General features: G+C 42.9%; 1 protein-coding gene across 7 annotated transcripts; it reads left to right on the plus strand.

Moving 5' to 3' along the window:
• Positions 1-270: 270 nt before the first annotated feature.
• On the plus strand, positions 271-24,630 carry LOC311110637 (eukaryotic translation initiation factor 3 subunit A-like). Of its 7 annotated transcripts, none has more exons than XM_084153172.1 (23): positions 271-431; positions 5,541-5,731; positions 6,542-6,678; positions 7,191-7,354; positions 8,334-8,533; positions 10,336-10,544; positions 10,703-10,874; positions 11,135-11,239; positions 11,440-11,538; positions 12,093-12,209; positions 12,586-12,771; positions 13,094-13,441; positions 16,354-16,458; positions 16,603-16,716; positions 19,861-19,983; positions 20,233-20,386; positions 21,454-21,653; positions 22,192-22,283; positions 22,383-22,400; positions 22,537-22,958; positions 23,151-23,334; positions 23,616-23,788; positions 24,086-24,630. In XM_084153172.1, the coding sequence occupies exons 1-23, from the start codon at positions 383-385 to the stop codon at positions 24,295-24,297; spliced, it is 3,774 nt and encodes a 1,257-aa protein (XP_084009298.1). In that variant the 5' UTR covers positions 271-382; the 3' UTR covers positions 24,298-24,630. The 7 variants fall into 7 exon arrangements, with proteins under 7 accessions (XP_084009298.1, XP_084009299.1, XP_084009301.1 ...); XM_084153173.1 differs by having other exon boundaries at positions 23,151-23,322; XM_084153175.1 differs by having other exon boundaries at positions 23,172-23,334.
• Positions 24,631-24,908: the final 278 nt, after the last annotated feature.

Below are 24,908 nucleotides of genomic sequence, written 5' to 3' on the forward strand. Positions count from 1 at the left end.
AACATATTCAAATTAGTTTATTACATGTCATGGTTTGCAATTATTATTATTTTGATGAAAACCGAATTTAGCGTTACAAGTTATGTCGATATTCCGTGTTAATTGGCTCGATAATATTATGGAAAAACAGTTTCTTCTATAAATGTGTCAACTCATCTCTTGCTGTTGGGAAAAAAAAGTAGTAGTTTTCAGGGCTTTTGTGCGGGTTTTGAGTAGTCGTTGGTACATACATTTTTGCTACACCTGGCAACCCTGCTCACGAGGTTAACTCCTTTCCCAGGAGCTTGTTGGAGTGGGTGAATGCGTCGCGCCGATGGACCGGTGAAATTAGTAAAATTCACCTAAACCAACCTTCTCTTCATTCCGCGAGTAAGCTATAAAAATGCCGGCATATTTCCAACGTCCGGAGAATGCTCTCAAACGAGCAAATGGTGAGTCGTAGAGGGTAATTTGCTAGCTAGGTATTCATTGTTGGTTTGCCATGGTTAACGTAGCTAACTACGCATGGCGGGGAAGCCATGTTTCAAGTATACACTCGTTCAGGCCACCCGTGTCACCAGGCCTTAGTTAGGGTTCCACCACCCAATGACGTGAAATGTGTCATGGCCCTGCCAATTCAGCAAGATTAGCCACTTGAAATCGAAAATCACACTAACTATCAGATTGTCTCACTGACATCAAAAAGTACCTGCCATCTTTGCTCACACTGACACTGATTACAGTAGCATTTAAACGTCAGCACATCCTAGCCCTGAAGAGGGGCTAACGTATTAACAATACCCCGTCATCATCAAGCTAAGATAGTAAGTGGCTAACTAGTGGCACAGTGAGCAACTTGTCCAACTCGCTTTGATGTCCGTTACTAATCAGTTTAGCCACATGTAACGTTAACTATCAACTGAAAGGTAACAAGTTCTGCTGGTTAATGTTTTTAGAATTGTCTTGGATATATAACTAGCAAACTAGATTGCATCACCAAAACAAGGCCCTACTAAGATTGTCTATCAATTGCAGTAGCTAAATGTGGTAGTTAGCTAGTTAGGCACCGTTAATTAGGATGAATGAGTCAGTTGTCACAGCTAACATTCTCTGTACTCACTCATCTTGCAGTTATATTGTCGCTTAGTAGTACCAATAGTCGTAATTCGTCAAGATATGTCTGGTTTGAGGAGGAGCTACCCCATTCATAGACGCTAACTGCTCTTTAGTGCCTCTGATGATAGTTTGTTCTGGTCGGGGATCTTTTGTTAAGAGCGCCTTCGCTCGTTTTGAACGTTAAAACGCATCGCATACGGTACAGTTTTGGAAACATAAAGAAAGTGTCTTTAATATGAGCGAGAAACAATACATAAAAAAAAAAAAAAAAAGGTTATTCTTCGATTAGTTTTAACGGTGGTTGGCATCCATGTTGCATTACCGCCACCTACTAGACTGGAGTATAACTCCCTTATACTTTGCTTTAAAAAAATAAAAAATAATACAAATTATAATACTCTACCATCTAAACATAAAAAACAATAATAATAACCATACTCCACTATTTAAAACTATTTAGTCCTACTTCAGGCCAACAGCCTGAAAGGATGGGACACCGCCACTTAACACACCCTGGAACTCTTCTGATGTCAAGTCTTGCACACCCAAATACCTCTCTGCAGCTGCCACCACAACCTCTATTTTCTGCGACTTACGTTCCATCCCTGCAGTACAGTTGATAACCATTGCTATAAATGCCAAAAATCCAATCTTACTGAAACATATATCACTTGTTGGCCTATCCCTCTGTACTGGTACAGATCTACTACTCACACCACTCCTCTCAGGATCCCTCCCCCTTGACCCATCTTCCTCTACTTTCTTCACTGCCTCAGCATATGACAACTTCTGCACTATAACCCTGGAAACCTCAACCTGCCTCTCTAGCACGGGACATTTCTGATCCCCAGCCCCATGGGCACCCCTACAATTAACACATACCACGACTTTCCCCAATGCTACACATTCCTTAGTCTCATGCCCTTCTGCACACTTCTCACACCTAGGAACCGCCCTCCTACACACTGCTGCCACATGCCCATAAACTTGACACCTGTAACAATGTAATGTATTTGGCACAAATGCTTGTACAGGATAACTTGTATATCCTAACATCACTTTGTCGTGCAAATACATATAACTCAAAAGAACAGACAATGACTCTTCTGTTTCTCCACTCACGCCACCCTGTTTGCGTCGCACCAAATGACGAGCATCACAAACCCCGGGAATCTTCCCCTTCAGTTGGTCAGCTTTCACATTTACCGCTATCCCAGTAATCACTCCTGTCAATGGCGCCCTTTTCTTAAGATCAAAACAATTCACATCTCTTGCCCCTATTCATTAAACACGGAGCGCCTGCTCCCTCTGACGAGCAGAAACACAAATAATTATCACTAGACCACTTCTGGTTACCCTAACCGATTCCACAGCACCCAACTCTGTTTACACCCACCCTGAAACCGCAAATGGATCAGCCATAAGGCAAGGGTCCATTTTTTCCAAAACCTTCACTCCTATTGTCACAGACTTATCTTTATCCTGAACTTCGGTGCAAGCCTCGGGCTCCAAGAAGTTCACCACACCTACCACCTCCGCCCTCATTCACTTCCATTTCTCCTCCTGTCTTCAGCTCACTCTGCTTATACTTTTTACCATTCTTCTTTAACAAACTATCTCCCTTTTTCCCACAATTTTTAACCGACTCAATCTCACCCTCTTCCCCCCTCTCTCTCTTAGACCTCCTCTGCCTCTCTTTTTCCCTCCATTCCTCCTCCATATTCCAAGTAAAACTCTCCTTATGATAATACTGCACTTCTCCTGACATCTTGTTCTTGCCTTGTCAAGGAACGCCATTTAATCGGCTGTCACAATCTCCGTACAATCAGCACGAACCCCTCGGGATGTAGCGCTCAACAGCGCATCCCACTTGTAAATCAGCTGCTTCGTCTTGATGTTCTTCTTTATCATTATCTTTTCCATTTCAAACAAGCGCGCTCTCTTTCTCCTGGATTCCGACGCGCTCCTTCAACCTCAAAACAAAAGGTTAAATGACTACACACCTTTTTGTAGGGTTACTTCTTGCGCTTCCCAGAGCAGAGCTGTTGTCAAGGAAGTGAGTTTTTGTGTTTATACAGGAGCTCCCGCCCACACCTACCGTCAACCAATCATGTCAATGCGGAGCTATACAGAGCCCTCCACATTATTAAATCATTTGGGAGGCGCACGGCATCGCCTTACTGAGCTCGATTTGGCCTCCGGAGGCTCTGCAATTGCATCACACCCTCCGTACAGCATTGTCGGATCAAGCATAAATCAGCTGTTAGTGTTCCCACACGGCCATATCTCCATGTTACAGCGCTTGTTTACGGAAGACAGATGGAAGATATACAGTAGGGAGAACAAGTATTTGATACACTACCGATTTTGCAGGTTTTCCTACTTACAAAGCATTTAGAGGTCTGTAATTTTTATCATAGGTACACTTCAACTGTGAGAGACGGAATCTAAAACAAAAATCCAGAAAATCACATTGTATGATTTTTAAGTAAATAATTAGCATTTTATTGCATGACATAAGTATTTGATACATCAGAAAAGCAGAACTTAATATTTGGTACAGAAACCTTTGTTTGCAATTACAGAGATCATACGTTTCCTGTAGGTCTTGACCAGGTTTGCACACACTGCAGCAGGGATTTTGGGCCACTCCTCCATACAGACCTTCTCCAGATCCTTCAGGTTTCGGGGCTGTCGCTGGGCAATACGGACTTTCAGCTCCCTCCAAAGATTTTCGATTGGGTTCAGGTCTGGAGACTGGCTAGGCCACTCCAGGACCTTGAGATGCTTCTTACGGAGCCACTCCTTAGTTGCCCTGGCTGTGTGTTTCGGGTCGTTGTCATGCTGGAAGACCCAGCCACGACCCATCTTCAATGCTCCTACTGAGGGAAGGAGGTTGTTGGCCAAGATCTCGCGATACATGGCCCCATCCATCCTCCCCTCAATACGGTGCAGTCGTCCTGTCCCCTTTGCAGAAAAGCATCCCCAAAGAATGATGTTTCCACCTCCATGCTTCATGGTTGGGATGGTGTTCTTGGGGTTGTACTCATCCTTCTTCTTCCTCCAAACACAGCAAGTGGAGTTTAGACCAAAAAGCTCTATTTTTGTCTCATCAGACCACATGACCTTCTCCCATTCCTCCTCTGGATCATCCAGATCGTCATTGGCAAACTACAGACGGGCCTGGACATGCGCTGGCTTGAGCAGGGGGACCTTGTGTGTGCTGCAGGATTTTAATCCATGACGGCGTAGTGTGTTACTAATGGTTTTCTTTGAGACTGTGGTCCCAGCTCTCTTCAGGTCATTGACCAGGTCCTGCCGTGTAGTTCTGGGCTGATCCCTCACCTTCCTCATGATCATTGATGCCCCACGAGGTGAGATCTTGCATGGAGCCCCAGACCGAGGGTGATTGACCGTCATCTTGAACTTCTTCCATTTTCTAATAATTGCGCCAACAGTTATTGCCTTCTCACCAAGCTGCTTGCCTATTGTCCTGTAGCCCATCCCAGCCTTGTGCAGGTCTACAATTTTATCCCTGATGTCCTTACACAGCTCTCTGGTCTTGGCCATTGTGGAGAGGTTGGAGTCTGTTTGATTGAGTGTGTGGACAGGTGTCTTTTATACAGGTAACAAGTTCAAACAGGTGCAGTTAATACAGGTAATGAGTGGAGAACAGGAGGGCTTCTTAAAGAAAAACTAACAGGTCTGTGAGAGCTGGAATTCTTACTGGTTGGTAGGTGATCAAATACTTATGTCATGCAATAAAATGCAAATTAATTACTTAAAAATCATACAATGTGATTTTCTGGATTTTTGTTTTAGATTCCGTCTCTCACAGTTGAAGTGTACCTATGATAAAAATTACAGACCTCTACATGCTTTGTAAGTAGGAAAACCTGCAAAATCGGCAGTGTATCAAATACTTGTTCGCCCCACTGTAGGTGGTCACCAGTGCCAATTCGCTATCTAGTGCGGTCCTAACACGTGTGTATGCGTAACTGGGGAAGAAGTGTAGTTCGTCAACTGGAGGCACATAGCGTTTAGATCTGTACAAAACTGGTACAGTAAGTGTAAAACATTTATTCTCGCTGATATGAAAGATAAGGGGCATATCTGCATATGTTTCAAAAGCTGTTTTGCAATCAATGATTATTGACGTTTCTAAACTTTAAAACACAGCGTCGAAATTGTAGTTTGCATGCAGCCAACCGTGGGGGAAGCTAACTGCTGAAAACCCTATGTATAATAAGACAGGTTTTCAAGGGCTAGGGAGTAGCTATCTAAATGGTTAGGTTGATAGCTCTACTTTCAACTATCAGATCTTTTTCATCCATTTGGTGTCCCATGAATATAAATGTTATATTATAGCAAGTAGCAACTGATTCACCATCAAAACTATTATGCTGTTTGCATCCATTTTCATGTAATTTGCTGTGTTTGTACAGAGTTCTTGGAGGTTGGCAAAAAGCAGCCAGCTTTGGATGTTTTGTACGATGTCATCAAGAGCAAAAAGCATCGAACATGGCAGAAGATCCACGAGCCCATCATGGTCAAGTACCTGGAGCTCTGTGTCGACCTGCGCAAGAGCCACCTGGCAAAGGAGGGTCTCTACCAGTACAAGAACATCTGCCAGCAGGTCAGAAGAAGCACACTCTTTGATAACCCTAAATGTTGGATACTATTGATACTATTGAGTCACTCACCTGCTGTAGTTAAAAGTCCAATGCAGCCGTTTTTATCTCAATGTCAAATAATTTCTGGGTAACAATTAAGTACCTTACTGTGATTGTTTTCAATTAAAATGATCAAAAAGAAACAAATAGCTTCTTAGCAAAGAGCAATTTCTCAAGCAATAATTTTGATAGGACTGTCAGGCAGTGGTCTGAGTGCGGAGGGGAAAAGTGAAAACTACCAGTTATTGGCAGAGAGATTTGTAGCTCTTTTTTATTGGTCTGCTAACTAATTTACCTCCTGGTGATGCCACCTGCCAGGCCAAAACTCCACCCCACCAAAACAGGCAGACATTTCAGGCGGTCTTTTCAAACAGCCCTTACACTAAAAAGGAATTATAATTTTCACAGTATTATTCCAACCTCATTTTATATATACAGTACAAGTCAAAAGTTTGGACACACCTACTCATTCAAGGTTTTTTCTTTATTTGTACTCTTTTCTACATTGTAGAATAATAGTGAAGACATCAAAACTATGAAATAACACATATGGAATCATGTAGTAACCAAAAAAGTGTTAAACAAATCAAAATAAATGTGAGATTCTGCAGAATGCTGTGGTAGCCATGCTGGTTAAGTGTGCCTTGAATTCTAAATAAATCACAGACAGTCACAAGCAAAGCACCCACACATAAACACCATAACACCTCCTCCTGTGTGTATATTAAATATACACTGGGCCTTTAAGCATGAGCCTCTATTTCGTGTTGTAGGTGAACATCAAATCCCTGGAGGATGTGGTTCGAGCCTACCTGAAGTTGGCCGAGGAGAAGACTGAGACCGCCAAGGGGGAGTCGCAGCAGATGGTTCTGGACATTGAGGACCTTGATAACATCCAGACTCCTGAGAGGTATTTATTTCACCTTGAATTAAACTAGGAAGTTAAATGGGGCCATTAAACATTTATTGTGATGGGCTGATACTATAATTCAGAGATATTGGACTATCCGCACACTTATTGTTACTACCTTTAATAGTGGTAACCATGCTAACAGTCGTGCTTCACCTCTGCTGTAAACCATTCAAGTGGTGGTGTGCACAGTGATGGGAAAGGGGGATACCTAGTCAGTTGCACAACTGAATGCATTCAACTGAAATGTGTCTTCCGCGTTTAACCCAACCCCTCTGAATCAGAGAGGTGCGGAGGGCTGCCTTAATTGACATCCACATCTTCGGCGCCCGGGGAACAGTCGGTTAACTGCCTTGCTCAGGGGCAGAACCTACAGCTCGGGGATTCGATCCAGCAACTTTTCGGTTACTGGCCCAACGCTCCTACCCGCAAGGCTACCTTCCACCCCGCAATGTTGACGGTGTAGTTCTGTGAGCTCAAGTATTGATGTATGACTTTCTGTGTGATCCTAGTGTACTTCTAAGTGCTGTGAGTGGTGAAGACACCCAGGATCGTACAGACCGTCTGCTGCTCACTCCTTGGGTGAAATTTCTGTGGGAATCCTACCGCCAATGCCTGGACCTGCTGCGTAACAACTCCAAGGTGGAGCGCCTCTACCATGACATTGCCCAACAAGGTGAGAGAAAGAATCCCGCCTAATTACACCAAAAATAACAAATAACGGTTGAGCATGCTTTGTAATGTTTCTAAAGCAAGAAATGTATTACTAGTAAGAAATAATGTGGTATATTGCTCAATTTAATTTTTGTGACCGGAGACTTTTAACCAATCATTTAGATACAATAGTAAAACAGACAAACAGTTCTACAACTGAACATCACAAATCAACAGTGCCTGCCCTGCCACAAATGAGTGATAAGTCTTATTTATTATTATTATTAGTTCAAGGCTCTAACGCTGACATTTTTTTACAATGAGTACATTGGTCTATTTAGGAGCACACAAATACATTTAGGAGCACAATGCAATTATTTGGATGTTTTAATGATAAGGAATTACTAAAAGTTCATGAATAAGCGTTTTTGGAGTGTTCCATGCTCAGTCAAGCACAATGTACCCCCAAATATTTGAGTAATTTAGGTGAGACAGAAATGTTCAGATGCTCCTTTAAACTTGTACAATTGGGCTTTGGATGGATTCTTTCCCCCTCCCAAATGCTGTGTGACCACCCGCCAACGTGGCTAGTGAAATGGACATTCTTACCCGCCAATGCCAAAATCTACCCACATGTTAATTTCCCACCCTGAAGATGTACATGAGGGTCGGAAAATATTAGTATCTCCAGAAAGATTGTATTTGAAAATAACATAATCATTTCGTATCCGTGCCTGGTCTGAGTTTAGGTTTGACATTATCTAACAATCTTGTTATTAGAAATATATATTAGTCTGAGATGGGTAAGTGTAGTATGCTGTGACTTAGTTTTTTTCCTAACGTTAGGTTTACTCACACTGTCACCATATCACAGTATGAAGTGTAATTATGGTTCATAATTCAAGCTAAAGTCAACAGTTGTCTGTGTTGTAAACGTTGATGTAAATGTAAAATAATATATATCGCTCCGCATCCTAACCATATCCTGATGTGCTCCACAGCTTTCAAGTTCTGCCTTCAGTACACCCGTAAGGCAGAGTTCCGGAAGCTGTGCGACAATCTACGCATGCATCTGGGTCAGATCCAGCGCCACCACAACCAGAGCACGGCCATCAACCTGAACAACCCTGAGAGCCAGTCTATGCACCTGGAGACACGGCTGGTGCAGCTGGACAGTGCCATCGCCATGGAGCTCTGGCAGGTATGATGTCATAGATGCAGGGATGGAAATGAAGCTTGCCTGCTCGCCTGGGGCGAGTGTTTTTCAGAATGGCTGCAGCTGACTAGCCAAGAGAGCGAGGGAAATGCATTTTAAGGTGTTTTATGAACCGCTGTGATTTGCACATGTATTAAAATGCTCTATATCAACAACTCCACCTTAAAAGTCTAATTACTGCTCTGGGGTGGGCTGGCTAGCTGTGGGCTACTTAGCTGGCCATTGGCGAGTGTTCATGTTGACGTAGCTAGCTACAGTGTAGTTGATTGATTGACATGCGAGTAGACCGCTAGCCTCGATCCTCTGCCTTAGAGGCGGCGGGTAAACGGATACGCACAAGCTTAGTTTGGTTGCCAAGGGAAAATTGTTTCGTTTGACAGCTGTGTGTGAAGTGTTGTCGTCGGTAGCTAGCAACAAAGAAAAAAAAATGTATTTTTTGCAAAGTAACGCCCCCAACACCAAATAAAAACTGACACAAACAAATAGTTGTTACAACCTAATTTAAACTTTGTAAAATGTTCTGGGAACGAGAGGTTTGCCAATATGTTTTTATGCCTGACTCTGACTTGATCTCAATATGTTTCCCATTTCAAAGCAAATACATACAGTGCTATGAAAAAGTATTTTCCCCCTTTCTACTTTTGCATATTTGTGATACTGAATGTTATCAGATCTTCAACCAAAACCTAATATTAGATAAAGGGAACATAAGTGAACAAATAACACAACAATTACATATTTATTTCATAAACAAAGTTATGCAACACCCAATTCCCCTGTGTGAAAAAGTAATTGCCCCCTTACACTCAATAACTGGTTGTGCCACCTTTAGCTGCAATGACTCCAACCAAATGCTTCCTGTAGTTGTTGATCAGTCTCTCACGTCGCTGTGGAGGAATTTTGGCCCACTCTTCCATGCAGAACTGCTTTAACTCAGTGACGTGTGGGTTTTCAAGCATGAACTGCACGTTTCAAGTCCTGCCACAACATCTCAATTGGGATTAGGTCTGGACTTTGACTAGGCCATTCCAAAACTTCCAATTTGTTGCTTTTTAGCAATTTTCATGTAGACTTGATTTGGATCATTGTCTTGCTGCATGACCCAGCTGCACTTCAGCTTCAGCTCACAGACGGATGGTCTGACATTCTCCTGTAGAATTCTCTGATACAGAGCAGAGTTCATGGTTCCTTCTATTAAGGCAAGTCGTCCAGGTCCTGAGGCAGGAAGCATTTGGTTGGAGTCATTGCAGCTAAAGGTGGCACAACCAGTTATTGAGTGTAAGGGGGCAATTACTTTTTCACACAGGGGAATTGGGTGTTGCATAACTTTGTTTATGAAATAAATATGTAATTGTGTTATTTGTTCACTTATGTTCCCTTTATCTAATATTAGGTTTTGGTTGAAGATCTGATAACATTCAGTATCACAAATATGCAAAAATAGAGAAAATTAGAAAGGGGGCAAATACTTTTTCATAGCACTGTATGTCTATATCTGCTGGGCGCTCACCTCACATATATACGACTATATAAACTGGGCTAGTAACATCTTAGCCGGGCTAGTAGCAATTCCAGTCTACTAGCCCGTCTGGCCAGTGCCCAAAAGCCTTGAGTTCCATCACTGCATATATGATTAGCTTGCAATATTGTAACTGTTGCATCTAGAAGAAGAATACTTTATTGTCCATATTTTCTTTTTTCAACAAGCAATTTTTTGATCTACATTTTATTATGAACATTGATTTTATGTGTTCTGAATGGTGACATTAGAATTGTGATTTTTACAGGAAGCTTTCAAAGCTGTGGAAGACATCCATGGCCTCTTTGCCCTTTCCAAGAAGCCCCCCAAGCCTCAACTTATGGCCAACTACTACAACAAGGTGTCCACTGTGTTTTGGAAGTCTGGGAACGCCCTGTTCCACGCCTGCACCCTCCACCGCCTCTACCACCTCTCCAGGGAGATGCGCAAGAACCTCACCCAGGAGGAGATGCAGAGGTATGCTAGCCCAGTTCTTACCAGTCTCTGCTGGAATGTGTGGCACGTAGAAATATATAATTACTAGAACGGCCATTCTCAAGCCAATGTTTGATAGGCAGATCCGAGGTTACAGGTCAGGCAGGTGCTCACGGCTCTCTTTTCTCTCTCTTCCTCAGGATGTCCACAAGGGTCCTCCTGGCCACCCTGTCCATTCCCATCACCCCGGAGCGCACGGACATCGCCCGCCTGTTGGACATGGACGGCATCATCGTGGAGAAACACCGCAGGCTGGCCACACTACTGGGCCTGCAGTCCCCACCAACCCGCCAGAGCCTCATCAATGACATGGTATATACACACACACATACATGGAACAGACTATAAAAAGAACCATAGGGATTTGTGTTTGTGAGCAGGCTGGGTATAAGAGGCTGGTGACAGAATGTCTCATATGTCAGACAGTGTTAGGAGTTTGCATTCTAGTGCTAGACTTGTTTTAGTCCTGTGAACAACCCATACAGATACATTTGTTTATTACATCACCTTAACTAACTGCTGTTGCTTTTGTCAGGGGTTGTTCACTGAGTGCATGTTATGTTTCCCTTTAGGTGAGGTTCAATCTGCTGCAGTACATTGTACCTGAAGTGAAGGAGCTGTACAATTGGCTGGAGATGGACTTCCACCCACTGAAGCTGAGTGGAAGAGTAGCAAAGGTAACATTTGAATTCAGATTCAGAAAAGCTATAGTGTCGCAACATTGGGCAATTTGACTTGCAACTGTACAAAAACAATACACAATGTACAATGCATGCATACAATTCCTCTAAAATGACAGCTATTTGTTACATGGCTGATTTGTTTACCATTTGTTTTCTTCATCTGTGGTATTGACCTGCCCCCCTCTTCTGCTTAGGTGTTGAACTGGGTGAGAGACCAGTCTGAGAAGGAGGCAGACCTCCAGCAGTATGTTCCCCACCTGCAGAGTAACACCATCCTTAGGCTGCTGCAGCAGGTGACTTATTGCTCATTTTGGATTGTTTGCTTACTTATACTTTGATGGTCTGTTAATCTCACTCGTAGTTAAATGTCAGGAATATGTGTCAAACAATAACTAATCAAATACAATACAATAGAACTTTATTATTAACCATGTCTGTTGTACTTGTTGTAACTCTATAGTGCAGGGATGGGCACCAGGAGGCCCGCGAGATGATTAAATGCCGTCCACAATAGATTTAGTTAATAAAAAAATAAAAAAATTGGGATTAAAAAACTACTCCAGGCTACATTTGAACGTCTAAAACCTTATAGAAAGTATGTAGAAGTTATAATGTACTTATGTTTTTTAAAATAACTGCCCTTTTTCCAGCCCACAAATAGATTTTGACGCACAAAATGGTCAACAACAAAAAAAACGCAGCCTCAAGATGTTGCCCATCCCTCCTATAGTGTGTAATGCATGTTGTCATTGCAACAAAATGCTTTGTAACTCATGTCATGTATTGTATGTAAATTGTGGTCCTATGAGCTAATCACTGAAAACTGTTTATTTTAATGGGATATTAGGTGGCTCAAATCTATCAGAGCATTGAGTTCAACCGTCTGGCCTCCCTGGTTCCATTTGTGGATGCCTTCCAGTTGGAGCGCTCCATTGTGGATGCTTCCCGACACTGTGATCTGCAGGTAGAGTACTAGACATGGATTTTGCCTGGAACAATGAGATTCTCTGTGCAAAATCCTAGAAAGTGGACTTTTCAACTAAATACATTTTTGTGTTTTCATACCTATACACTTTGAATTCAGTCAGTATTTCCAGGACTAAAATATGAACACTTCTGTTTATATTACACAGAATGGTCACAGGAGGTTGGTGGCACCTTAATTGGGGAGAACGGGCTCGTGGTAATGACTGGAGCGGAATTGTATCATACACATGGCTTCCAGGTGTTTGATGCCATTCCATTGGCTCCGTTCCGGCCATTATTATGAGCCGTTCTCCCCTTAGCAGCCTCCGCTGAGAATGGTACACGTGAAAATATTTTCGAAATGTCTGTTCTAGGTTCGAATTGACCACACCACTCGAAACCTGAGCTTTGGTTCAGACCTGAACTACTCGACCAAAGAGGACTCTCCTGTGGGACCGTTCCTGCAGAACATGCCCTCTGCGCAGATCAGGAACCAGCTGAGAGCCATGTCGTCATCCTTGGCCAAGGCGATCCAGGTCATAAAGCCTGCATCCATGCTGGTGAGCACAGCCCCCCGTCGAGATAGCATTTTGATATGGACAGCTAGCCCTAAAAACGTCAAGTCGACGATGTCGCTGTCCTCCCTGATCAAATATCAAAACTTGCTTTCTTATCTATCATCCCCGATGCACATTCCATAAATTATTCTATGGTATTTAGGGCCAATACTGTATGTATTGTTCCATGCATATACATACAAACACACCACCAATTCACATTGATACTGCATTCATGCAAAATCTCTGTTACTCCTTTTCATTCTCGCTCTAACAAACCTGTCCCTATCTCTCACTCTTCTACCCTCTTGTCTGCCATGTCCAGCAAGAGCGCGAGGAGCAGAGCCAGCTGGCCATCACCGCCTACCTGAAGAACGGCCGCAAGGAGCACCAGCGCATCCTGGCCCGCCGGCAGACCATCGAGGAGCGCAAGGAGCGCCTGGAGAACCTGAACATCCAGCGGGAGAAGGAGGAGCTGGAACAACGCGAGGCGGAGCTGCAGAAGGTGCGCAAAGCGGAAGAGGAGCGCCTGCGCCAGGAGGCCAAGGAGCGCGAGAAGGAGCGCATCATGCAGGAGCACGAGCAGATCAAGAAGAAGACGGTGCGCGAGCGGCTGGAGCAGATCAAGAAGACAGAGCTGGGAGCCAAGGCTTTCAAATACTTCGATATAGAGGTAAGCTACACAAACTCAACAAAGCTGTACATTCTGCCACTCATCAAACATATTAACCTTAGAGATCCTATTAAAGCTGCAATATATACGTTTTTGAGTGACCGGACCAAATTCACATAGAAATGTGCATTATAGATCTGTCATTCTCATTGAAAGCAAGTCTAAGAAGCGGTAGATCTGTTATTTGTGCGCTATTTCTATGCTTCCCATTAAGTTTTGTTTTTGCGTCTTTTACTTTCGGCTTCAAACAGCTGAAAATACAATATTCTGGTTTATGGAAAATATATTTCACAGCGGTTTAGACGGTACAATGATTCTCTACACTATACTTGCTTGTTTTGTCACAAAAACTGAAATTAGGTTAACTGTTAGAATTTTAGCAACTAGGGAATGGCGGAGCGATTTCTGCATAGTGCATCTTTAAATTACTAGACGGGCTATGTCATAAACCCTCAAAGTTCCAGAATGGGGTGATAATGGCAGCAATATTGGTCGGAGAAATCCAAACCAGTCTAATTGGAATGAATGGCATTAAATAAAAGTAAGGCATGTTATGTAATAGAATTGTCAACCTAAAATATTGTCATATAATTATAAATACACTGAGTGTACAGAACATTAGGAACACCTGCTCTTTCCATGACATAGACTGACCAGGTGAATCCAGGTGAAAGCTATGATCCCTTAATCACTTGTTAAATCCACTTCAATCAGTGTAGATGAAGGGGAGGAGACTGGGTAAAGAAAGATTTTTTAAGCCTTGAGACAGTTGAGACATGGATTGTGTATGTGTGCCATTCAGAGGATGAATGGGAAAGACAAAAGATTGACGTCTCTTTGAATGGGGTATGGTAGTAGGTGCCAGGCGCACCGGTTTGTGTCATGAACTGCAACGCTGCTGGGTTTTTCACCCTCAACAGTTTCCCGTGTGTATCAAGAATGGTCCACCACCCAAAGGACATCCAGCCAACTTGACACAGCTGTGGGAATCATTGGAGTCAACATGGGCCAGCATCCCTGTGGAACGCTTTCGACACGTTGTAGAGTCCATGCCCTGATTAATTGAGGCTGTTCTGAGGGCAAAAAAGGGGGGGTGCAACTCAATATTAGGAAGGTACAATACTGGTTCTATACGAATTTTCTGTATAAATAGCCTCTAAAATATATGTAAACAGACCATAAATGTCTCAGATTTTGTTTTCTTGGAAAGCTGTGAGTGCTATTATACAGAACAAAAATATAAACGCAACATGCAACAATTTCAAAGATTTTATGGAGTTACAGTTCATATAAGGAAATCAGTAAATTGAAATAAATTCCTGAGGCCCTAATCTGCATCCATGCTGATGAGCACAGCCACCCATGACTGGGAATACACATACTATATGCATCTGTTGGTCACAGATACCTTAAAAAAAAAGTAGGGGTGTGGATCAGAAAGCCAGTCAGTATCTGGTGTTACCACCATTTTCCTCATGCAGAGCGACACATCTTCACATAGAGTTGATCAGGCTGTTGATTGTGGCCTGTGGAATGTTGTCCCACTGATCTTCAATGGCTGTGCGTAGTTGCTGGATATTGGCAGGGACTTGAACACGTTGATCCAGAGTATCCCAAACATGCTCAATGGGTAATGTCTGGTGAGTATGCAGGCCATGGAAGAACTGGGACATTTTCAGCATCCAGGAATTGTGTACAGATCCTTGCGACATGGGGCTGTGCATTATCATGCTGAAACATGAGGTGATGGCAGCGGATGAATGGCACGACAATGGGCCTCAAGATCTCGTCACGGTATCTCTTTGCATTCAAATTGCCATCGATAAAATGCAATTGTGTTTGTTGTCCGGAGCTTATGCTTGCCCTCACCATAACCCCACCTTCACCATGGGGCATTCTGTTAACAAGGTTGACATCAGCAAACTGATCGCCCACACAACGCCGTACACGTGGTCTACGGTTGTGAGGCCGGTTGGACGTACTGCCAAAATTATCTAAAACAATGTTGGAGGAGGCTTATGGTAGAGAAATTAACATTTCATTCTCTGGTAACAGCTCTGGTGGACATTCCTGCAGTCAGCATGCCAATTGCACGCTCCCTCAACTTGAGACATCTGTGGCATTGTGTCGTGTGACAAAACTGCACATTTTAGAGTGGCCTTTTATTGACCCCAGCACAAGGTGCACCTGTGTAATTATCATGCTGTTTAATCAGCCACTTGATATGCCACACCTGTCAGGTGGATGGATTATCTTGGCAAGGTGAAATGCTCACCAACAGAGGTGTAAACAAATTGGTGTGCAATTTTTGATCGAAATAAGCTTTTTGTGCATATGGAAAATTTCGGGGATCTTTTATTTCAGCTCATGAAACATGGGACCAACACTTTACACGTTTCGTTTAATATTTTTGTTCTGTATATATGATACAATGTCAGCACTAGTTGCATTTACAATTCGTCTAAGTCCTATCATCAACTGACTGATTTCAGCCAGTGTATGGCTGAGGGTTGACAGCATTGTTTGAATGGAATGTTGGCTTATTGGCAGTTAATTTGACAAATTAATGGAATTGTTCCTCTCAAACTGGCTGGCTATCTAACAAACATACAGTGCAGGTACATTCTTAAAATGCATTATTTTACACTGTCTTATCACAGCTCTGGCAAACCATCGTTGCCCAACTCCCTGACCAAAATGGCTGACCTTTATACCATCATAAGAAGGTTAATGACCATTCTAGTATTCTAATTCTATGTCAATGATGTTAAGACAAGTTTTTTCCCAATGGGTCATACCTGTATCAGTACCGTAAGTGTTAACCTGGAATGTAGATGCAATCTAGAATGGGTTTTGGAAAAGAAGTGTGGATGTACAATGATGAAATTAACTCTTAACCACCCCTTTCACAGAACCTTGAGGACCTGGACCCTGACTTCATCATGTCCAAGCAGGTGGAGCAGCTGGAGAAGGAGAAGAGAGAACTTCAGGACCGCCTGAAGAACCAGGAGAAAAAGGTGAAGACATTGAATTTTCAACAAATTAGGCGATTCCATGTTTTCTGTATTGCCTGTTACACAAACAGGTGATACGTAAAGACCTCTACTAGGGGAAAAAATGACTCTCTCAACATTGTTTCATGTGTGGACTGGTCCTTGCAGATTGACTACTTTGAGCGGGCCAAACGTCTGGAGGAGATCCCCTTGATCAAGAAGGCCTATGAGGAGCAGCGTGTAAAAGACATGGAGTTATGGGAGCTCCAAGAGGAGGAGAGGGTATGGCAATATATTTCTTCAGTGTCTATGCCTTTGTAAATCCTAGACAAAAAACAATCTTGGTCGAACAAGAGTCGTCTGTTCTTAAAACGTGTATTTTTCCATATATTGACACATCCTATGTGTTTTAATCAAATCAACTATATTCACTGAGCTTGTCTGATGCTTTAATCACACTGTTTGATTAAATAATTAAGAAACACAAATGACTAGAGGGAGTCCGACCAGCAATTGATTTAATTGTGCTGGGCCAGGCTCAGACTTGCTGCGCTGTGTTTAAAAAAATAAAATTAAAAAAAGACAGCGAGTGACTGTGTGACTAGCACCCGTTGTCTCGTTCTCCTCTCTGCTGCAGCGTCCACCACAGAACATCAACAGTGTTAATCGCGCTGTCCGTGTTGCTGAAGCTGCAACATAATTACAGCCATTTCTGACTGAAAAGTTCTGTTACAGAAATCCCGCATTTGTTTAGGAAAATAATTCCCTATTCCCTCAACCTTTGCTCTCTTTACGTGACAAATGTATGAATCACATGCATGTGACCAAAGACCTATTCGCATTGGACTAGTATTACTAGAGAATGTTGGTTATGTAATTATTACTCCAGAATGTCTGTTATTCCAGAGGACGATTAGAACAGGATTATTTTTTGCCAAACTGCCCCCTGTAATTATTATTATTTTTTAAATAAATTGACAGTTATGACTAAAGCCTGGAGGTTTTTATTCTAGGCTTGAAGATAGGGCCACACTGATAACTCGAGCTTGCTTCCCAAGTTTCTAAACCATATCAAACTATCTTTGGTATAGTGTCGCCATAATATTTGAATTGAGGAAGTGTGATCATAATTATTAGGATATTTTAGCCATCCACAGTACGTCCTAAATGCCCCCTAGCCTTCAGATGTGAGCTAAACAGTGCAATTGCACTTGAGATTTTAATGCTATCGATGAGAAAGTTAACTTATCATTTCCAAACTTTTAGGTCAGTTGTATGCTGCTTTGCGATCTATTAACAGAAAGGGTTGCATTACATAGGCTCAATATTTTTTACTGATGCATTTGTCAATATTCAATTCATATGCACAAAACATATAAACAAAAGCATTCACTGTGAAAGTTGATCGGCTACATGTAGGCCATTCATATATAGCTTATGCGCAGCACTTAGTTCAATTTATCGAATCAGTTATTGCTTTCTTGTGCAAACCGCCGTCAAACTCAGCCATTTCTCTCAAAACACAGGGATGTCAATTCGCACGGGACTAGTATTATCAGAGGACCTTGGAGTTCTACAAAAAACTGTAGGTTATTCTGGCTGGAATTGTTACTCTCCTGCCATGTAAAAATTACTGACATGGCAGATTTGGACGGGACTAAAATTACATATGTAAAACTAATCCTGCCTGAATAGGCCAAAATAGGGCCTGACCTATAGTATATCATAACCACATTAATAAATTGGTTATAACAAACTCTGAACACTGAAACACATGTGACAGCAAAATGGATGCAGAGGACGTGACAAATAAACTCAAAATGGGGGAATGTTTACTGGTTGCTCAGGAGGTAAAGGGAAAGTCAGATGTGTGGAATAAATTTGACTAGTTGTGGAAAATACTGGAGATCAAGAAAAAGAAGGTAAGGAGCAAGCGCTGCGTGTGCCAATCAGGTGCTGTATAAATTACAATATAATTTTCTGACCGTTTGGAACAATGTAAACAACACTAAATAAATTATAAGCGTATCTAGAGAGTCTGTAAGTTTTTTTGCTTAGCCTTTATTACAGCAAAGACTAAAAACAGTTGCATTCATTAATGTAATTTCTGAAATGGAACGGTTTATTTATTGTTTAAGCTAATTATTCAAGGCTTGCTTAATTTTTTATTTTAAAACTAAAATGGTTGATTGCATTTCAAATCATGAATGACTCCTATGCTGTGTGATGACATGAACCACTTATGACTTATTGATTGATACAGTAGCCTATATAAGTATTGAAATGTAGGCTTAAGTAAGTTACGGTATTAAGACTAAATAGGATGCACTCTTAGGCCTGCAGCTCAATGGTGGTTATACAAGGCTGCTATACTAAGCCTACTACTAATAATGACATTACTTATGATCATAATAATAATAACAATAAGAAGTAGATGAAGAAAAAGGACCGCTATTATTATTATTATTATTATTATTATAAATATTATTTTTAGGATAATTTGGAACTGTGTAAACTACACTAAATCAATTATAGATAATACCAGAGAGACTAAGGAAAAAAAGTGTAAAGCCTTTATTACAGCAAAGATTAAAAACAGCCACATTTGTGAAATTGTTTACTTGAAATGTTGTTGCGAGAGGTTTGGTGTTCACGGAATCAATAGGCTATTAAACAAACAGGCAACAGAAGCAGGATCTGTCTTATTTCTGTAGATATATTGATGATTTATAAAGCCAGGCACATTTAACAATTAGGCTATTGATTATAGACCTAATTCAGTTGTGGTTTCCTCTCCTCACTTTTCTTAGTCAATAAGGCAAGGGCTGTTTTCTCATCTCCTCATTCTGCTGCTGCCTCCGCCGCATTGTTCTCAACACCAATATGCTGGTTAACTTTGCTATTATGCACATAGCAACATGGTCTAGGAAAAGGTGCCATTTCAACAGTGCACTGATGTGTTTCTGAACCGCGGACAGTGACCACTATCCAACGCGGGAGAGCGCATTTTGTTATAATATTTTTTTAATTAGTGTTGCACCATTGTTCTTATGTAATATAACCATATACAATTTCAGTAGCACGTCTTAGACTGATGGACTGTGCCATCCCCACGGTCTCCACAATGGATCAGTCCACTCAGACAGGAGCCAATCAGACAGGGTTCTTGTACACCATTATATTTTTAATTGTGCTACTGCTCGACTAAAGAAATCTCGGTCGACCAACAGCCTATCGACCAAACAATCGACCAGTCGACTAAATGGTGTCAGCCCGAAAGCCATCATAGATAGGATGCATGAACTGAGCGCTCTAGTGATGGCAGACTGTCAGGCTGACTGGTCCATGTTTTTTGTGTAATAATAAATAAAACAATTGTGGTTACACAATGGTCAATGATTATGGTCCATGTGTTTTGTGTTGTAGATCAGCAACATGAAGGTGGAGCGTGAGAAGGCCTTGGAGCACAAACAGAGGATGTCCAGAATGATGGAGGACAAGGAGAACTTTGTGGGCAAAATAACCGACGCTCGCAGCTTCATCTACGAGGTAAACGCCATTTGAACGTGCATGAAACCACAGATTCTAGAAGCCCATTGGCAATGGCATTAAAGAGCTATTATCAATTGCTACAAAGAAAGCAGGAGTAACCAAACAAATTATTACCAGTGTCAATGGTGTTCTACCATGAGTTATTTTGCCAGAGTTCTTTTTCATTTATTAAGAACACGCCTCAGTAAGAATGTAATGAGTTGAAAGAGTTGGCCTAAAATGTCTTTGTTCTTCTTACCTTCCAAGGAAAAACTGAAACAGTTCCAGGAGCGCCTGGTGGAGGAGAGGAAGAAGCGTCTAGAGGAGAGGAAGATCCACCGTATGGAAGATCGCCGCAACACCTTCTACCGCAATAAAGAGGAGGAGGCCCAACGCATCCACGAGGAGCAGCTCAAGAAAGGTACCTCATAGTTACCTCTCAGGCCCAGAGATGACTAGATATATAGTATGGATGTCAAATTAACTTAGATCTAGTCCTCTGAGTTTCTCTTAAAGGGTGGAATACAGGGCATAAAATGTAACTTTTTGATCCACCAGCCACTTTGGCAGGTAGATTTACAAGTCTACCAGCCAGCCAGATTTGTTACCAGCCAAAATATTATTTTTCTGCTAAAATTACACCGCAACAAAACACACATGAGCATGTTTTGTAATGTTTCTAACACAATAAACGTATTACTAGTAAGAAGTAATGTGGTATATTGTAACAAAAAAAATTGGGGGACCTGGCTTTTAACCAAAATATCACAGATGACAGAAAGTAGAAGCGTTGTATTTTCTTCCCTAGCAGTTGAAACTCAAATATAGAAAAACAACCTAGCTTGTGAACAAAACAATGGAAATAACCAAGAAACACAAGGACAAAGTCTAACTTCAGTAGACTTTTGATTCAAGTAAATTAGACCAACTTTTATGCCTGTGCGCAGCGCTTCTAAAAATGAATCTTTCACTCAGCTCTTCACGTTCGCACAGCCCCCGCCCAGGCAGTGTTGTAGCACGAGGTGGAATAGGCTATATAGGATTCGTAGTTCTTTGACTTTGTGTGATTCATTTTCCAGCTATGAAACAAAATGGCGGAAATACTTTGAAAACAGCTACTGCAGCATTTCTTTTACTATAAATGTGATCATACTTTACTATTTTTATTTACAAATGCGAGTGAAATGCTCGCAATGTGGAGGCCTGACCTGCCACCAACGTGGCTGGTGAAATAAACATCTTACCCGCCAATGCCAAAATCTACCCGCAGGTGTTAATTTTAGGCCTTGGTGGAATAGTTGAATTGATGTCAATTGAAGATGTGTGAAAAAACTTGAGTTATGCGCACGGATTTAGGTAGGTTAGATTTTGGGTCCAATGTGGTTTTTGGTTGGCGCTTGTTCATCTGGGTGTCCCATGTGATGCTTGCCCCATAGTCTTCAGTGGTCCTGTGTTCTGAATCGACGTATTATCCATGTGTTGTTGCAGAGCGCGAGGAGCGTGAGCGCATCGAGCAGGAGGCACGCGAGGCGGAGGAGGCGGTGTACCAGGAGCGCCTTGCCAAATTGGAGGAGCAGGAGAGGAAGCAGCGCGCCCGGCAGCAGGAGATCGAGGAGCGTGAGCGCCGCAGGGAGGAGGAGATGAGGGCCCCTGCTAGGTCCGAGGAGAAACCCAGAGGAGAAACCAAGGTAGCCTACTACACATCCTGGCCAACATCTCCTCCCAGAGCAGTTTCACACAGCCTCACTTTGTCTGTTGAGTCAAAGGTGACTCGCTTTAAAGCAGTGTTAAGATCAATATATAATATTAATAAATGGGTTTTATGTAGCGCTTTTAATGGACACAAAGTCGCTTAAAAGTTTTGTTCGCTCAGTGATGATTCTCCTCCATTGATCGCTCAAAGAGCGACATGAAATTAAATGCACTTCTATTTCACCGGCGAACTGAGAGCGACAAGCACAGGCACCCGTCTGAAAGTAAAATATAGCTGTTTTTCCTCTTCACAATGTGAAGTGTCTTGACACTTTGGGTATAAAATGCGACATGAATGTAGTCCTTTACCCTGTCAACTTAGTACCCTATTAACTTAAAAATGAGCTTAGATAAAGGTTTATTGAGTAGGATAAAATGATCATAATTATCCAAATATTTGTATTATATTTTGTATATATGTTGTAAAGGTAATGAAACCCGTCACTCAGTGTTGGACACTCTTTTCCTCTCCAGGACTGGGGTGCTGAGAAGGAGGAGGGAGGAGGAGGAGGATGGAGGAGGCGTACCGAGGTTGAATCAGAGAGGCGTCGCCCCGTGCCTGATAAGTGAGTGTGATTTCATTCAGACTGTATTTTTGAAGCACTTAATCTGGTTAAAAATACTTTGTGTTCACTGGTCAAAATATTGTTTATTATTCTCTATAGTGTCGCCGTACCAGCTAAGTGAGTGGGATTTCATTCAGATTGCACATTTTAAGTATTTTACATGGTTTAAAATACTTGGTATGTTTGTGTTCACTGGTCAAAGTGACATGTCCCTATCTGTCCTATAACGGTGCTGTCCGCTCGCTCTCTCTAGGGACTGGAGAGCCGAGGGCCGCGAGGAGGGCGGCGAGGACAGAGACAGAGAGCCATCCTTCAGGAGAGGAGGAGACGGCCCTCGCCGTGGCGGAGCCGATGACCGTGGACCCCCACGCAGGGGCTTCGGGGATGACGACCGCCCCCTGCGCAGAGGCATGGACGAGGACCGTCCACCAAGGAGAGCCTTTGGGGATGATGACCGCGGTCCCAGAAGGGGAGGGGATGAGGACCGCGCTCCCCGCAGAGGCTTTGATGATGGCCCCAGGCGTGGTTTTGATGACGGCCCCCGCAGAGGCATGGATGAGTCCAGGGGCTCCAGACGCGGGGCTGATGATGACACCTGGGGCCCCAGGAGAGGAGGAGATGACGAGAGGGGCGGGCCCCTTGACGACAAGCCATGGAAGCCCGCTGTCCGACCCGGTATGGATGCGTTTTTCGTTTCATCTGTTCCAAATATGGATTATTGAATTAATGTGGTTGCATGTTTGTCTTGTGTAGTAAGTGTGTTGTCGTTGAAAGAGCCCTTGTACTTGTTCTCCTGTTATTCTGTTCATTATTTATTGAACTTTATTGAACCAGTTCTTCTCACACGTTGTGCTGGATCATGGGCAGTTGCTCTGGTGTCTGCTTCAGGTGGTGGCTGGCGTGAGAGGGAAAAGGCCCGCGAGGAGAGCTGGGGTCCACCCCGCGAAGGTGGCGGCCGCAAGGAGGGCGAAGAGGGCGAGAGGGAGGAGAGAGAGGAAAAACAGGAGAGCGACCGCTTCCCAGAGCGCCGCCCACCCAGGTCAGACACACAGTATGTGGACTACAAATGACACTACTGTGATATGGAGGCTCATATAGCATATGATCAGGAGTGGCCCTAAACGGGTGGATGGTTTTACTGATACTGTGAAAATAAGGTAGTCATACATGTGTGTTATGGCGAGGTGTAGCTCAGTTGGTAGAGCATGGCGTTTGCAAAAATGTGTGCACTCACTAACTGTAAGTTGCTCTGGATAAGAGCGTCTGCTAAATGACTAAAATGTAAATGTGTAGGTTTTTTTTATGGAGTAATTCGGGGACCTCTGTTTTCAGGGAGGAGGGTGGTGGTGCCTGGAGAAGGCCAGGTGCTGATGAGGCGCCCAAGAAAAGCTGGAGAGACTCTGTTCGTCAGGAAGAGCCTGACCGCGAGGACCGCCCTACTATCCGTCGAGAGCGACCTGATCGCAGGGACGACCATCCCCCGCCCAGCAGAGAGCCTGAAGAAGGTAAGACGAGCCTGCTCAGTCCTCTGCAGACACGTTTAAAGTTTTGCAAAAAGCTTTTATTTTAAACCATTTAGCCAGCAGGTGTCCCCACTTGCTCTGTATTCATTGCAAGCGTCAACCGGTATCAAGCATCAACCTGTTAATGCAGCAATACTCTATCATTCATTGCCATACCATGAAAATCGAGTCTACTGTAACCCCTGTCCTGTGGCAGTATTTCCAATCTGGAGGAGGTCTTTTTAAACAACACTTAGTTAAGATGCCATCCCCTAACGAGACGGGGTTCTGTGCACACAGGAGGAGGCTCTTGGCGCCGTGCCGGTGACGACAAGCGTGAGGAGCGTAAAGAGGAACGTCCGACTCCCCCCAGACCCAGAGAGGGCGAGCATGACGAGGACGGAGAGAAGAGCTCCTGGCGCTCCGAGAAAGACAAAGAGAACGCTGGTCGTGCCAAGAAGACCACCGACGAGACCGACGATGACGGCTGGACCACTGTGGCCCGCCGCTGAGTCCACCCGCTCTCTAAGCATCTGCTTCAAAATAGCCCCACTGGCTAATGTACCCCTTATTGCCGCCAGCCTCTTAGTGGTTTAACCTTGGCATAAGTTTATTAAAACGTTGGCATAGCAAAGCTGTTTAATTGTTAAATCAAATGTGTCATCTTATCAACAACTATCTCTTGCCATTGAATATGTATTTTGTTAAAGTGGCTTCTTAACCTAAAAACGAGTTGATTCCCATGTTGATGTGCATTCTTAGAGTAACTACACTGAACCAAAATATAAACACAACATGTAAAGTGTTGGTTTCATGAGCTGAAATAAAAAATCCCAGACATTTTCCATATGCACAAGAAGCTTATTTCTCAATTTTTTGGCACAAATTTGTTTATATCCCTGTTAGTGAGCATTTCTCCTTTGCAAAGATAATCCATCCACCTGAGAGGTGTGGCATATCAAGAAGCTGATTAAACAGCATGATCATTACACAGGTGCATCTTGTGCTGGGGACGAAAGGCCACTTTAAAATGTGCAGTTTTGTCACAGAATACAATGCCACAGATGTCTCATGTTTTGAGGGAGCGTACAATTGGCATGCTGACTGCAGGAATTACCACCAG

This window comes from Coregonus lavaretus (genome assembly GCF_964263955.1).
Source record: "Coregonus lavaretus genome assembly, chromosome: 36".
Lineage (NCBI taxonomy): Eukaryota > Metazoa > Chordata > Actinopteri > Salmoniformes > Salmonidae > Coregonus > Coregonus lavaretus.